Below are 15,790 nucleotides of genomic sequence, written 5' to 3'. Positions count from 1 at the left end.
CCTGCAGCAGAAGGATGCTCTGGTCGACTGCGCCCCCTTGTGGTAGTAGATTTAAGGTTCACCATTACTGAAGGATATTGGTTAAAGGGAAAAAATAAATTCGATATTGTTATTGTCTAATAAAAAGTCCAGTAAACCTAAAATTCTTAATCCAAGCAGTACAGTTTCTGAGCAGTGCTAAGGCTAAAATAAATAAATACCACTGAAAAGAGCTCTGTGAGGACCATAATATGGGCGTTGACTTTGACGCAGGCGCAGTTTTTCCTTTAAACGGGCATAAGAGGTGCTTTTTAACAACACCAATATCGTTACTAATTTTAGATAACGTTAGACTTCCACCTCCTAATTGTTTTGTTATGACATATGACATTTATAATAGCATATCTTTGGTTCAGACTGTGCCACATATTGCCAGACAGCAAAATGGACAATAAAGATGTATCCTCTATATGGGGAATACATAAACAAAAATAAGTTATTATCTCTTTCTATTCATAGAAATAGAAATAGAAAATTATTAAATTAAATTAAATATTTATTTTTTATTTTTATTTTTATTGTTAAAAGATACACACTGCGTTTGAAGTACTTCTAATCTTTCGCTTCGTGGTTTACCCTTCTCTTCATGTTATGTTCCTAGCTTTCCATGTTCATGTCACCTCTGAATATTTCGATTTTGTGTACATCACTAACGTAAAACAGCTTCTAATGTTTTCGTTTTTGGTTATCATATTCTGTGCGAAACCTATGTAGTTTTTGATTTATTACAGCTGTTTATATTATATATCCTTTTTTATTATTCACTGTTCTTTAATTTCGAGTTTGAGCTTTCAGTATTGTTTATATTGGGGTGAGTTTACGTAATGGATTTTGTCGTTTCACTTTAGTTAGAATGCTTTGGATGTATAATTTTAGTCTTCATTAGTTCAGTTGTAGTATTAGTCGTTTAATTACTTACAGCCTAATATGGAGGGTATCTGTCAGGAGCACAATTTTCAATAAACATATAAAACAAAGCTTCATTATGTACATTAAGTCAGTTTTTGATATATCGCGAGAAATAGCGTACTTCCCGTCTTACGCTACAAGGTCAGCTGATCGTTTACTAGAGTAGTTCCCAGAGTGCCAAGCTTCTGCCTGTCACGTTAACCGGTTAGCACGCGACGTAAATCAACGCTGTAGCGCTGGTAAGCAGAATGCTTTATTATTGCCATATATAGGGTCAGGTGTAGCTATTAATTAAGTCTTCTTTAAACTGCCGGGCGACCTAACGTTGACAAAGTAATCAGGGAAGCATTCACGTACGACCTAGGTAGCAACTATTAGCTGAGGCGATAGCTGACGTGCTAGTAACGATGGTAACAGAATATTCTAGATACACCTGCTGCTAAACAGCGTTAGCCTTAATAAAATACACACAGGGCTGCCTTATGATAAATTTGCAGTCATCAGTCTCAGATTTAACAGCAGTATCTGGATATTTTAACCATTTGGCTTTATAGTGTCTGTTATTAACAAGTCATTACCAGCATAAATTAGCACATCCGCCAGCTAGCTACCGGCATATTTTTCCTTTAGAGGGAATGATCGTTGTTAGATTCCATCTGTCCCATTCATATGTAGTTTGTGCTTACAAAGGTTAACCATTTAATCGTCCCGATTTTACCTTAGCGAATAGATCATCTAAGTGTCCCATCTCCAGCGTCAGTTAATAGATTAATCCGGAACCTTTGTAAAAGTTAAAATTTACCAGTATATGGTGAAAGATTCATAAGGCCAAAGGTGACTCCTTTAAATGAGCTCTTTTGTTTGTTCATCAGACTAAAATCTAAATGAAGCCAGTTTAAACATAACAAAGGATGGAAAAAAGTAACCGATTGAAACACAAAAGTTGTGGTTTCAGCTTGAAAAACTCAGAATCAATAATAATTAATGTTACTAATTATTTTACCTTTACAATCAGTCATTTTTATGAGGTTTCTGTAGAATAATTGACAGATGTCTGGTGGAAGATTTATGTTTTACAGCAGCTCTTGGTGATACAGTTTGTCAATGGTTTTATATTGACATATATTTTGTTCAGGAAGCTGATGAAACTCAGGCCAGAGAGTGAAAATCACCATTGAGGAAGGCATGATATTTTCATTACTTGTACTCATGTCACACTGTTGTGATCGTGTGATCACATGTAATTGCTAGACAATATTATCGATTGTCCATTTATTCACAGGTGACCTGAAATTTCAATGAGCATGTAAAAACAGTTACTTCTAAACTTGAATTTTTTTCCCCCAACAGAGAAACCAGCACCCCCAAAGATGGCTGATGCAAACCAACAAAACCCTCCGCCACAGCTAGGCCCTGTGGTAGGTTGGCTGCTTTAACTATGTAGTTCAAATATTCCAGTATTATTGTGCCCAAAGGTGTACTCTGATTGTACACATCCTGGACAGAAAAAAAAAAAGAAAGAAAATGGTGCTTCATTTTCTGTTAATTGTTTCATCAAGAACTTTTATCAGATATTTTGAAGAAATTGGGAACAGTTTTGCTAAGATTTACGATATCTTGAGCCCCTTACAAAATGTATGTGCTATGCATAGTTTTGACTGAACAGTTGACTTTTTTTTAAATTGGATTATTTATTTGAGTGCTTTAGCCCTAGATTGTTTCATTTTCTACATATAATTGGAATGATTTCATCCCAAATCTGTAATTTTGACACCCAAACGTGTGTGTTTATCTTAGGGGGCAAGTAGAGTAGGGATGTGTGGCATGTATTTCAGTGCTGTTTGCAAGAGTTGGTTGACATACGCTACCAATCATTCACTTGAGCAACATCAGTTGAATGAGGATGAGCAGGATGAGTTGCAGCTGCCCCCTGACTTTTGAAGGCAAGGCGGTAAAATTAACTTGTAGATTGCATTAAGATGCTTTTTAGTTTGGCTAAAGTTTGTATGCTAGCCACTGAGAGAACGTGACTGTAAGTTTAAAGTCAGTAAATCTGCTACCAGTATATATGAGAAAAATTGAGACAAGAACAAGGGATTGGTTGGGTTTAATGTTGAGCATCTTTGTGTCTCTGCAGCAATTTCTAATGAGCAACAAGCTGGAAACTGCAATGTGGCTGTCACGACTCTTCACTGTCTATTGCTCTGTAATGTTCATTCTACCAGTTTTGGGGTGAGTTCACTGTGCAAAATCATCTAATTATAAATGTCAATTAGCTTTAAAAGTAATTGTAATCCAGCCAAAATCAGCATTTGAGTCTTTGTCACTGCTTGTATATTTCAGACCCTATGCAGCAGCTAACTTCTATCAGAGAGCGTTGTTAGCGAATGCCCTCACCAGTGCGCTTCGCTTACACCAGAGGCTTCCACGCTTTCAGCTGAGCAGAGCTTTCTTGGCCCAGGCTCTGCAGGAGGACAGCTGCCATTACCTGCTCTACTCACTCATCCTGGTCAACTCCTACCCCATTACAAGTATCCTTTCATTGTGAGCAAGTCTGCAAGATTAAATGGAGATGATAGCATTGCTACATACATTGTGTGTTTTTTAGTTTTAAACAATAATGAAACACTATTTCACTGCTATAGTTGGACAGACATTTACTTGTTGCTGCAGTTTTTTTTTCTCCAAAGACAGTCTGATAAGAGTCCTTAAAGGGTTCGTTTAGAGACATTCAATAGGATTCAGACCTGCAGTATTACAAATTAATTAGTCTTAGCAGTAAAAGATTTAGTTTTTCCATAGTTGGAATCATGCTCCCTTATTATTGTATTATTTAGGAGGAAGTTGTTCTTTTTTGTTATTTAACCTTAACCTTCTTGTCCAGTGAGCATCTTTCCAGTTTTTCTTTTTTCCTTGCTTCACGCAACTACCTACACAAAGAAAGTTCTTGATGTAAGTATGAGTCACCACAGTGACTTATTGAAAATTACTGTGAAATCAGTTTAAACATTATTTAGCCACAAGCTGGGATATTAGTACCAGCCAGACCACCATGTCTGAGGCAGCAGAGTAGGTTTGTGGTTGGGTTCACACAGTGGCAACAGAGCAGCGCTTTACATGGCTGCTCTGCTCGTGTGTGTGTGTGTGTGTATGCGTGTGTGTGTGTGTGTGTTTGAGAGTGAACTATGAACGTATAATGTACCATTAAGCGACTTAAAGTCTGGAGGCTAATAATTTTTAATGTGTTTTCCTTTACCTTTTACTTCTTGCACCCACTGCTCATTTCAAAATGTTGATTTGCCAAAGTTTTCATTTCACTTTGTGACTGATTTCTGTTTCTTTAAGACCATGGGCCCAAACAGCATGATGTTTATCCGGGGTCTCCTGGACAAACTGACAACTAATCAGCAGAATATCCTGAAGTTTATTGCCTGTAATGAGATCTTCTTGATGCCAGCAACTATTTTTATGCTGTTCAGGTATGCTTACAACTGTCAACGATTTCTTTTTCTGAAGACCAATTGTAGCATCCCTAATCTAGTGATATGTGAATATTGATTAGTTGCAGTGACTGTTTTGTGGTTATTGTTTTGTTAATCTCATAAATATCTATCAGTTTTCTCTTAACAAATGCAAGCCCTTCTTTGTAATCTTAATACAGAGTGTCCAGTTTTCACATGCTCATGTCAATAATATTTTGTCAACAGCGGCCAGGGGAGCCTATTGCTGCCTTTCATTTATTACCGATTCCTCACTCTGCGCTACACATCCAGAAGAAATCCATATTGCCGGTAAGACTTTGAATTATCCATTATTGTCACATAGCAACCTGGTGACTCAGTGTTTTGCGCTGTTGCCTCACAGCAAGAGGCTCTGGGGTTCAACCCAGGACATGGCCCTTCTGTGTAGAGTTTGCATGCCCTGCTATTCAGAAGGTACAAAGATTAGATTAAATTTGCTTTCAATACAATCCGAGTGAAGTACTTTTCTTTCTATCTCAGCACCTTGTTCACCGAGCTGCGAATTCTTTTGGAGCATTTCATCATGAAGCCTGCCTGCCCTGCCTTCTTCAGGAGGATGTGCCTCAGCAGTATCGCCTTTATCAGCCGCCTCGCCCCCACGGGGGTTTGATTACACTAAATTTGTTTTCCTCATGTTTTGTTTTTCAGTAAGATGTACGATGTGACTTAACTTCGATGGGGAAAGACTTTGCCATCAATGGAAGGAACCGTTTTTTTTGAATGTCAACTTTACAGTCTGTGCTCCAATTTTTGTGTATCTGAGTGCAGCTGAAGACCAGCAGGTAATGCACTGAAGGCTCATGCTGATATTTGCTTTTCCATCCTTTTAATGTGACCTCATTGAAGCGGTGGACATCCTGTTCTGTTACCTTCGATGGGCTGAGCACATTAGCTTGACATCAGCTGGGTTCCCTGTTTATCAGCTGTTATCATTCTTTCCTTTCATGTCTTATTTATTCATTAAAATCACTTATTATATAATGAAACATTAACATTCTCAGATTAATAAATTAATGAACATGTGTTTATAAACAATGGATTATGATCATTTCTTTGAATAATCATATTGTACTTTTTCAGTTTCCAACTATGTCTGATTTGTAAAGCATCCAATGCTCTTATGTGTCTAAAAGCCTAAATATTAAGTGTATTCTATCAATGCCATTGACTCACATTTCAGCAACATGCAAAATCTTATGTAGCTATGATGTCAAAATGGATGTTAAACTGAGAAAATAATCTGCTGTATTTTATGGGATATTTTAAGGTACCAGATGTTCTGCTGTATGATTCACAAATGGAATAACTTGCAGAAAGCATGCCATGCTTATGAATGCACCCTGACCTCATTTCTCAGTTTAAAAGCTGTTTTGATTTTGAGTCATTCATTTTTTATTAGGCTATAGGTTTCTTGCTTAATGCATGCCCTGGTATGTTTTTCTTTCCCTGCCATGTTAATTGTGTTTACTTGCCTACAGACAAACCACATTTTTATAATGAGAATAAAGTTATCTCCTAAACAAACATAGTGTTGAATGCTAATTGGGTTTGGTACCAATAATGTCTTGCATTATAATAGTTGACTTCAATATGAACAAATCCTAATAAGGATTTATTTATGCCTGTTTTTAATTGTTATTCAAAGCATAGGTCTAATATAAAAGTATTTATCACAGATAATTTCAGTGTAATTGTATATTGTTTCTCACTAGAGAAATGTGAGTTAGTGAATAATTGTTCAGACCCTATGAGTACATTGTAAAAACAATTTTACATGAACATATCAAATACATCTTATAGACACACTGCACGCCATTTATCTGGGATATATTTGCAAAAAACGATGTGTGATATTTATGTGTCATTTTAAATAAGAGTTCTTTGATTTTATGATGCAACAGATATTTATGTGGGCAAGTAAAAAGAGCTTGTTCTCTCATTTAAGTTCAGACACGTACTCTTCCCTGATTACTCTTGACGCTAGTTAGTCATCTGAAAGCACAAGAAAGAAGACAATTTTCAAGAAAACTCTGACAAGATACCATCACTAAAACCAAATTTGAGTTTCTCTACAGTATGTGCCAACATTTGTGTAGGTAAAGGACTGTGTTTATTAATGGTGTAAATGAAAAAATATGACTATGACTTTTAAGTACCTTCAACATTGACGTAATAAATATGTCACTATAATTAAATGGTGTTTTATGTTTAAAAATGAGAGGTGCCAAGAGGGTCTGGATAAGTAGTAAATTTTATATTTCCCAAAAATAGAGAAAGAGTAAAAGTTGGTACAGATCCTTGAGCAAAAACTATTCAGTTGTTTCCAAAGCTTTGAAAATTCAAAAGGCTAATGGGATTTTTCACATTACTGGCAGAATGGCACACTTTGGCCACTTTTAAAAACATTATTGTCATTATTTTCTGCTTTTATGTTTCATTTCTCTTTTTGTCTTTTATGTATTCTTGTATTGTCTGCTAGATATAGAAGTGACATGACGCACCGGTAGAAAACGTGAATGAGATAGCCAATCAAAATGCAGCTTCAATGTCCGTTACTCCCTTTCAACCAGTGGAATTGCAGTTTCGTTACAGCCTGCAACGTTGCCATTAGCAACGGCAACTGCCCTCTACAAGTCCCAAAATGTTGCACAGATCGTTTATACCTGATATCGGCATTTAATGAGAATTTATCCGCGCTCACATCTACACACATCGACTTCCTTCGTGTCTTTTTTAAAGATGATTTTCGGTCGTTGAGGAAGCCTGCGTGCCAGTACCAGTTAGCTCCGATTGCTAAAGCTAGCACGTTGAGCTAATCCCCTTGCTTTAGATAATCCCAGTCTCAGCTAGCATCGTTATCGTCTTGGAATTGGGTTGAACGTTTTTCTGACAAAGTGTTAATTGTAACGGGCGGCTATGGGCCACGAGTAATGTCTGAATAACCTGCTTGGAATATTTGCAGATTTTTTTTCCTACTTAAGTTGAAACAGTAGAAAGAAGATGGATCTTCGCCTCAATAGAGTTGATTACATTCAGGTAAAACAAAGCAGACTACGTCGGGTTTATGCTGTGTGTTTTTTCTCTCTCTTTAATTAATATTAGGAGTAAAAGTTCTCCTCCATTCTATCTCTCAGGTTGGCGTGACATCTCAGAAAACTATGAGGCTTCTTCCTCCACTGGGAAAAAAGGCAACCCAAAAGGTATCGTTTATGAGCCATACAGTAACCTAAATTAATTAACATTTGTGGTGTTAGTATTGTTTTCTGACTAAATCCAGATTGTTTTCCTGCTTTTGCTGAAGACTGCAGATGATTAATTTTGTTAATTGCCACTTGGGGATAAATAAAGTCTTTCTGATTCTGATTTAAAAAATGTAACCAGTTTTATTATTTGGATTTTAGTTTATTTATCTGTAGTACATATTTTGTTTACTAGATGGTCAGAAATCAAAACCAATGACATTGATTTCTGATAAATAATTGCTTTACCCGAGCCCTTCAAGAAGTAAGACTTGTCACGCTGTGCAGTAAGTTGGGCAGTTGTTTTGAAGTGTCAGTTTAATTGAAAGAGGGACATGTAAACTGCTTGTATAGTCAGTCAAATTTCATAAAGATCAAGACTTTGCCTCAAAACAAGATTTCAACACTATTTTTCCAGCAGGCTTTAATTAAACATGTTTTCTATTAGTTCATTGTAGAAAACTTTAAAAAAGTGCATTTTGGGTAAACCTCAAGGGTCATATCACCATGTGGGATCAGTGCAAAACAAATTATAGTATATGTAAGGTCTCTTTTATACTCTCTTTTGATACTGGGCTTATCTTCTAGATGTGACTCCTTGCCCTTGCTACAATCGTTAATTAAACTAAAAAATGAAATTGGTAAGTATTAGAGTGCTTGATTGGTGTCTCCTCATGTTTTAGGTTGCTATTGCTGATCATGATGGAATACTCACATGTTTTGGCATCAAGAAGGGGGAAGCAGTGGTGAGTAAATATTTTCCTGTCATCACAGAGATTTAAAATGAACAGCTTGTAAGACTTTTGACTCTTTGTTTCAGCCTGTCTTTAAAACACTTCCTGGCCAGAAGATAGCCCGAATGGACCTTGGAGGTGCTGCGGGAACTCCCCAGGAAAAGATCTTTGTCTGCTCTGGTTCTCAGGTCCGAGGATTCACCAAGAAAGGCAAACAGTTCCTCACTTTTGAAGCCAACCTAACTGAGAGCATTAATGCAATGTAGGAACCATGTTTTTTCATTTTGATTTACATTACACAATTGAGCTGTGCAGAGCTGTGTCATCTTTACCCCACTGGGACTTTTCCAGGCATGTCTCAGGCGCCGACCTTTTTGTGTGCGCAAGTTACATCTACAACCACTACTGTGACTGCAAAGATCAGGACTACTACCTCTCTGGAGACAAGATCAATGACATCACATGTTTGTCAAATGAAAACCTCACTCACCTCGTCCCCGTCCTGGCATGCCAAGATCGAGTGCTCAGAGTCTTGCAGGTAGACTGAGCTCTCATTTACTGTTCTGATTTGAGTTGCTCTTTGTCAAATGAGAGATGCCAATTGTTTTATGGTTTTGTATGTAGAGATCTGAACTTGCATATGACATAGAAGTTCCTGGACCTCCTTCTGTGTTGGAACTGTATAAAGATCAAGGCAGGTTGATTTCTTTGTTTACTGTAACCATAAAGCATGAAGCTGCTTTATATGTACCAGTTTGAACTTCATTTCTTAAATTTCTCTTTAGGAGAGGAAATTCTCTTTGGAACCACAGATGGAAAAATAGGATTGGTTGAGATTGGTGAACTTTCAGCTGCGACCAAATGGGAAATTGACAATGAAAAAAAGAAAGGAGGTATGTACAGAAAGGCATTATTTTCTCATGAACACTGTTAGAAAAGATGGGCATAGCATCGAGTTCTTACACATGAAGCCAGTGTACAGGTGCCTTAAAAGTGCAATATTTTTACTGTCCAGCAGAGGGTGATTGCTCTGAGTCAAAGCAGTCATAAAGCGGAGTCTACTGCATTGGCATGCAGTAACAATTTGTTTCTCAAACAGATCTATCTGATCTCATTTTATACACAGTGTATGACTGATGACTTAACCTCTGGCAAAACGATCACGTTTTCTGTCTCCCAGGAATTCTTTGCATTGACAACTATGATATTATTGGTGACGGAGTGAATGATATCCTGGTGGGGAGGGATGATGGGACAGTTGAGGTCTACGGCTTTGACAGCTCTAATGAACCGACATTGCGCTTTGAGCACGTAAGTGATTAAAAATTCACTCTCCATAGATTTACAGTTGTATTTTTGTAACTGTTAAAAAACCTAAAGTTATTTGAATATTTTTTGCTTAATTTACAAATATTAATGCATTTAGGTATCAAATGACAGATTCCCTTCTTAATCTTCAATATTTCCTCTGCTGTGTTTCCTCATAACAGGTATTGTCAGAGAGTGTGACCTCCATCCAGGGTGGTTGTGTAGGGAAGGAGTCTTATGATGAGGTCTTGACTGCCACCTACACGGGTTAGATAATAATGTTTCCCTTAATACTGCAGCTTATGCATTTTTTTCCCTCAGGAACAATAAGTGTCTGGTGTCTTGTGTCCACTCTTTTCTTCACTTCTTACAGGATGGGTGACTGGTTTGACCACTGAGCCTCAGAAGGCCGAGGCTGGCCCCGGAGATGAGGTCAGGATGAGCAAGGAGACACAGTCTAAAGTAGAAGCACTCAGGTATTAGCAAAATCTTGTTCCCTTTTTTTTTATTTGGTTTACTGTGAAGTGTGATTTCAAAACAAGTCTTTCAGTTTTTCAGTTAGTAATGTTGTTAACTTTCAGGGCAGAGCTGGAGCAGCTGCAGGTCAAAGTCCTGCAGGGACGTGAGCAGTACCAGCAGACCTCTCAATCAAGCACGGCTGTCTCTGCTGTCCCCGTCTTCAGCATCAATGACAAGTTTACACTCTGCCAAGACGATGCCAGCTACAGCCTCACCCTGGAGGTGCAGACTGCCATCGACAACCTGCTGTTGCAGGTACATGTGTCTGTTATAGCGCACTGTTAAAAGACAAGTTGCAAAACCAAAAAAAAGTACACTTTTCATTCCGTGTAGCAAAAGTAAGCTAGCAGAATATGACTGAGACTAATGTTCTACACAGAGTGATGTCCCCATTGACCTCCTGGATGTGGATAAGAACTCAGCTGTCGTCAGTTTCAGTGAATGTGACTCAGAGGTGAGCCGTGTAAACTATGTGCACACAAAAACTTTTACAAACTAAGTCATAAACCTGCTTGTGTGATCTAAGGCCTCACATTCATTCTGTTTCTGTTTAGCAGCCCAATGGGAACTTCCTCCTGGCCACATACCGATGTCAGGCCAACACTACCAGAATTGAGCTCAAAGTAAGTAGTACATCAAAGTGTGGCATTTTTAAAATGGCTACATAATCAACTTGCCTCAGCTATTTGTGATATGATGTGTTACAGAAGAAGTAATATGTTTGATCCACAACAAACTGTTCTATAGGTGAGGTCCATTGAGGGACAGTATGGAACCCTGCAGGCGTATATTACCCCAAGACTGCAACCTAAGACCTGTCAGGTGCGCCAGTACCAGATCAAACCTCTGTCCCTCCACCAGCGGACTCACAGCATAGACCAAGAGAGGTAATTAAAAGAATTACAGAAAATTTGCACTACTTTGAATTTTGAAAACAGTCTTTTCAAGTATATTAAAATCCTAGAGATGTGAATTGAAATTTGGTAATCTCATTCTTTTTGAAGCAGAACACAAAAGATAGTTTTAAAGACAAAAACATATTATTAGCTTTAAACCTAGAGTTGGAAATGGTTCCTACATTTAGACCCTCGAATTGAAACTAAAATTGTCAGTGCAACATAAGACACAGTGTCCAGTTTGCCTTCCATCACAGTGATAAAAATAATCTGGATCTGAATTCCCAACAAACATAAATCAAGCCCCAGCTCTGGTGAAATTCTGATGTTATTTTTCCATAACTTTTAGAGTAACAAACCCACAAACAAATAAAAATGTGAGTGGCTACACACATATATACTGACAATTCCTTTGACATCATGCATGGGTTCCTGGATCCACAAAGACATCTGAAGATTAGTAGCAACTAGAACTGCGATATCTCCCAGTTTTTGTTATTTCACTTTATTATGTGTTTGTTGTGAAATTTCTAGTTTTGCTTCCAGTTTTTAGCAGCCACATAATCTCCTTGGTGGATTTAATATCGGCGTCTGTCTTGTGTCAGTGATGTAAAAGACGGATTTAATGCGACTTGACCATTCAAACAGCAGTCGCTTTTTAAAACATTGGATATGTATCGGATTCAGTACCACATATGAAAGTGACCCAGATCGGATTGGAAAATATCGGATTTGTGCTGTTCACACTGTCATACCATGATCGGATATGGGTCGCATAGGGTCATAAAATCGGATTTGATGCGCTTTCGCCTGCAGTGTGAACGTAGCCTTAGTAACCTCTACTTTTACTATGGTTTTCTATGAAATATGTGACAGCAACTCTGTGTTGTATGTATATATTACTGTTAATAGCAGCAACACAGAAATGTTCTAACACGGTTCTTTTATCAGGATTTCCCTTTTTTCTCATAAAATCATTTGTTCTCGTTTCTCTTTGCTTTTCTCACGCTATTTAAGGCCAATGAACAGGCTCAGTCTGGTGGGGCAGTTCAGTTTTGCAGAGATCCACTCCTGGGTGGTTTTCTGTTTGCCGGAGGTACCTGAGAAAACACCCGCAGGAGAGAGCATCACATTTTATTTCCACAACACCTTCCTTGGCACACAGCTTGAAGCCACCTACTGGTAAATGCAGACACACAGTAGACAAGCTCTAAACTACATACACTTTAAGTTTTTCAAGAGTTTAATAGGTAGTTTCATATAGTTTAATATATTCAACCATTTTGTATTCACAGCAAAGGGGAGGGTCACTTTAAGTCTGACAACATCTCTACGATCTCCATACTGAGTGATGTTCTGTCTAAAGAAGCTACCAAAAAGAAAATCAATCTCAACATTTCATACGGTAGGTGTATTATTGTTCTATTTCAATATCATCTGTCAGGTTTTATTTTTGTTTTGTTTTTTTAAACAGAAGAAATGGAAAACCTGCATTTATGTTTATTAATCTTCCAGAAATCAGTGATGACTCTGTGAGCCACACCCTTAACATGATCCATCCAAAGCTGGAGTACCAGCTGTTGTTGGCTAGAAAAGTTCAGCTCATCGATGCCCTTAAAGTAAGTGTAAAAGCAAAAAAGATATTCATTCCTTTGAACTGTGTTGTGGAATTTGCAGTAAAGACCACCCGGTTTGTTCAGAATTTAATCAAATACCTTCTAGAAAAAAGTCTTGCAACTCAGCAGCCATCTTGCTAATGCCACAGGCAATTATTTTTAATGGTTATGTAAATGAGAGGTGAGAGAGTCATAACTCTAAGCTGACATAAACTGCACGTATAGAATCTCCAGTTAAACTGGTGATTTTAAAATGATGAAAACTGTTTTAAAGCTATTTAAACCTAAAATGAGGATTAAAAAGCTGTAATCCCTGCAGGTTATATTTTTATTACGGAGGCACCAGTTTCACAATACGGCAACGTTATTTCCATTGCATCCCTGCCAATATACTGTTGAAACTGTTGCAAATCTGCTGTGCACGATTTAGTGAAATGATACAGTTTGCTCACATGTTTCTTTGAGTATAATTTAATGTAGCTACTAATATCTGCTTCCTATTTCCCAACATGCGTCTCTACTTCCTCTGTGGTCATCAGGAGCTTCAGGTTCATGAGGGGAATGCTGATTTCCTCATTCCAGAATATCGCAACATCTTGGATGAATCCGCTAATCTCCTTGAGGAGTACAAGAAACAGCCTGCACACCTTGAAAGGCTTTACGGTGCAATGTTTTAACAGTTTCATTTAACTGATCTCATCGTGATCCTTACCGTATTAATATTGTTGGCCTATGATAGTTAATGTTTTTCATTCTCTTTCCTGTAGGAATGATCACAGACCTCTTCATCGACAAATTCAAGTTCAAGGGCCAGAATGTAAAAACCAAGGTGTCCTCATTGCTGGAGATACTTGATAATTATGACTTGAATTCTCTGTTAGATTTTTTTAATGAGGCCTAAGTTTTTAATTGGTCAGAAGGTATTCATTTAGTTGTCTTTGAATGTTTGTGCTATTTTTGTATTCTAATGAAACGCTTGTTTCATGGTAGTATCTCTGTGTTTCTATAATGTTATTAAATATATTTAGTTACTTTTTGTCATAGCTACTGAGCACAATATTTAAATATTTATGTATTTTAAAGTATCTGGAAATAACTATAACAAAGTTGCCTGTATGAATAGCTGACATTTGAAGTGACCAAATATAAGGTTATTAAAGAAATATGTAATGTATATTTTTATGTTATGGTTTTCATATGAGTGATGTTCATCTCTTCAAATAAAAATGAGATGATGTAAAGTTCATCATTCACTGGACTAATGCTACTACAAAAATCGACTTGTATAGAAGAAGACTTGCATAATACAGTGACTTTTAACAAAAAGCCAATCAAGTCTCATTCATTAAACTGTTACAACTACACTATCGTGAATAGCAAATCTATAGATTGCCTATTTGCTTCCATTGTCTGATTGAGTACCAGAGATCAAGTCCTGCAAAATCACAACAACGTTGTGGAAGTTAATTGAATACATATACTCTGAAAGAATGAAAGTCCCAATGTACTTTTTCCACAGAATTTGTATTTTTGCTACTTTGTGAGTTTACTGTGCATTATCATTTCTTTGGTATCTAGTTTCTTTGCACTTTTAAATTTGACATACAGTTTAGAGAATATAAAGCAGAAGCAGATTTAGCAGTTTGCATTGTCCTTTAAACTGGTGCCATCTGAAACGCTCCCTAAAAGACGAGCAAATATATCCTCCTGACTACCAGGAAAAAAAAATGTTGTAAGGTAATCAGAAGACTGAAATAATTTATTGGGGGGAAAAAAAGTTTTTATTTTTTAGATATCACATGTCCACTGCAGAGGACATTGGAAGGCCAAACATGTAAAACTGATCTTTGATGGCAAACATTTGCTTCAACTCTTCACCAAGGAACAGTTTGAAGTCAAGGAACTTGAGTGGTTTCTTCCCCCAAAACTGCAAGTCACTGCTATACTGAAGCCATGAGTTGGTGATTGCCAGACCAAAAAAATAGAGAACTGCACATGCTGTCAATTTCCGAGTGCGAGAGACCATCCTGTAGAAACTCAACATTCAGTCGACAAGGTCCACGCCACCTATGTTGGTACTGTACTCAGCAATTGCCAGTGGCCTTGGCACCTGGACAAAACTTTTGTTTTTCTTGGACCATCCTATGCATGTGTCCTGAGGTTGATTGCCATAGGCAGAGGATGCCATGACAACTGGCTTGTTGTCCAACCACTTAATGACAACAAGTTCAAGAGGACTTCTCTGAGTATCATCTCTGATGCTCCTCTTTCTTTCTTCTTGAAGGGCTTATTCCCTATGATCTTCTTCATCAAACAACTCAAGATCCTTGTTTCCCTCAACAAACTGCAATAAATTTCTTTCTGCTTTCTGCTAAAGGACTCCTTTTCTGGTCATTTAAAAAAACAGAACAAAATGGAGGAAATGACTGCAAAAGTCCACTACGGAAGACATTTAGGAGGATATCTATGTAACGTGCTCTGTAAAGGAGAATTTCCTTTATTATTGTAAGTATATTTTGCTGTTAACATTTAGTGAATATTTAAACATTATATTATATTAAAGATTAAATATTTAAACTTTTACTTGCAATAAAATATTCGAGGTTATCAAAATTGTTAACTAAATGACTGGATGGATGTATAGTTCAAACTGCTTTGTAAATAAAAAAAGATATATAAAAAAAACAGTCATATCAGTAAAAGCTGACATTTAGTTGAGTTTATAGCAGTGACTGCCTGTTCATATGTCATATGTAAATTATAGCGGTCCACTATTTATGCAAAAGTAGAAGGATATAAACTTTGGTTTTATGTGCAATTTGCAGACAGCAAATAATTAGTTTTAGACTGATTTTAAAGGCAAGCGCACCCAGTTATTCAGGTAACAACTTCTCTGATAATGTATTCATTAAAAATTAAACTATAACCAAGCTAATTCAAAAAGTGGTTTAATTAATGTGTGTATTGCATGCAGTTAGTACTTCCCAACACAAGTCTTTAGTCACTAAG

The 15,790-nt window shown here is 37.2% G+C and overlaps 2 protein-coding genes across 4 annotated transcripts; both read left to right on the top strand.

The window, feature by feature from the left end:
• The first annotated feature begins 1,092 nt into the window (after positions 1-1,092).
• Positions 1,093-5,995, top strand: tmem33 (transmembrane protein 33). 2 transcript variants are annotated; one of them, XM_035911143.2, is made up of 9 exons: positions 1,100-1,187; positions 2,084-2,131; positions 2,299-2,366; positions 3,086-3,180; positions 3,292-3,479; positions 3,833-3,900; positions 4,294-4,427; positions 4,656-4,739; positions 4,950-5,995. In XM_035911143.2, the coding sequence occupies exons 3-9, from the start codon at positions 2,319-2,321 to the stop codon at positions 5,077-5,079; spliced, it is 747 nt and encodes a 248-aa protein (XP_035767036.1). In that variant the 5' UTR covers positions 1,100-1,187; positions 2,084-2,131; positions 2,299-2,318; the 3' UTR covers positions 5,080-5,995. The 2 variants fall into 2 exon arrangements, with proteins under 2 accessions (XP_006798945.1, XP_035767036.1); XM_006798882.2 differs by lacking the exon at positions 2,084-2,131 and having other exon boundaries at positions 1,093-1,187.
• A 1,071-nt stretch (positions 5,996-7,066) lies between these two features.
• On the top strand, positions 7,067-14,106 carry bbs7 (Bardet-Biedl syndrome 7). 2 transcript variants are annotated; one of them, XM_006798881.2, is made up of 19 exons: positions 7,067-7,505; positions 7,604-7,669; positions 8,392-8,454; positions 8,529-8,704; positions 8,794-8,980; positions 9,067-9,136; positions 9,228-9,335; positions 9,623-9,753; positions 9,933-10,017; positions 10,124-10,226; positions 10,332-10,524; positions 10,649-10,723; positions 10,827-10,892; positions 11,017-11,156; positions 12,183-12,347; positions 12,461-12,570; positions 12,681-12,784; positions 13,321-13,444; positions 13,549-14,106. In XM_006798881.2, exons 1-19 carry the CDS (start codon positions 7,470-7,472, stop codon positions 13,680-13,682), a joined length of 2,136 nt encoding a protein of 711 aa, XP_006798944.2. In that variant the 5' UTR covers positions 7,067-7,469; the 3' UTR covers positions 13,683-14,106. The 2 variants fall into 2 exon arrangements, with proteins under 2 accessions (XP_006798944.2, XP_006798943.2); XM_006798880.2 differs by having other exon boundaries at positions 10,824-10,892.
• The last annotated feature ends 1,684 nt before the right edge of the window (positions 14,107-15,790 follow it).

Source organism: Neolamprologus brichardi, chromosome 2, assembly GCF_056152115.1.
Source record: "Neolamprologus brichardi isolate AB-2024 chromosome 2, ASM5615211v1, whole genome shotgun sequence".
NCBI lineage: Eukaryota > Metazoa > Chordata > Actinopteri > Cichliformes > Cichlidae > Neolamprologus > Neolamprologus brichardi.
This window is presented reverse-complemented; position numbering and strand designations above follow the sequence as displayed.

Coding starts and splice junctions, on each gene's coding strand:
- tmem33 (XM_006798882.2), top strand. CDS start 2,319: ATGGCTGATGCAAACCAACAAAACCCTCCGCCACAGCTAGGCCCTGTG. Junction 3,181..3,291: donor TTCATTCTACCAGTTTTGGG/GTGAGTTCACTG, acceptor TGTATATTTCAG/ACCCTATGCAGCAGCTAACT. Junction 4,428..4,655: donor ACTATTTTTATGCTGTTCAG/GTATGCTTACAA, acceptor TTTTGTCAACAG/CGGCCAGGGGAGCCTATTGC.
- bbs7 (XM_006798880.2), top strand. CDS start 7,470: ATGGATCTTCGCCTCAATAGAGTTGATTACATTCAG. Junction 9,754..9,932: donor CGACATTGCGCTTTGAGCAC/GTAAGTGATTAA, acceptor TCCTCATAACAG/GTATTGTCAGAGAGTGTGAC. Junction 12,571..12,680: donor CAATCTCAACATTTCATACG/GTAGGTGTATTA, acceptor TTAATCTTCCAG/AAATCAGTGATGACTCTGTG.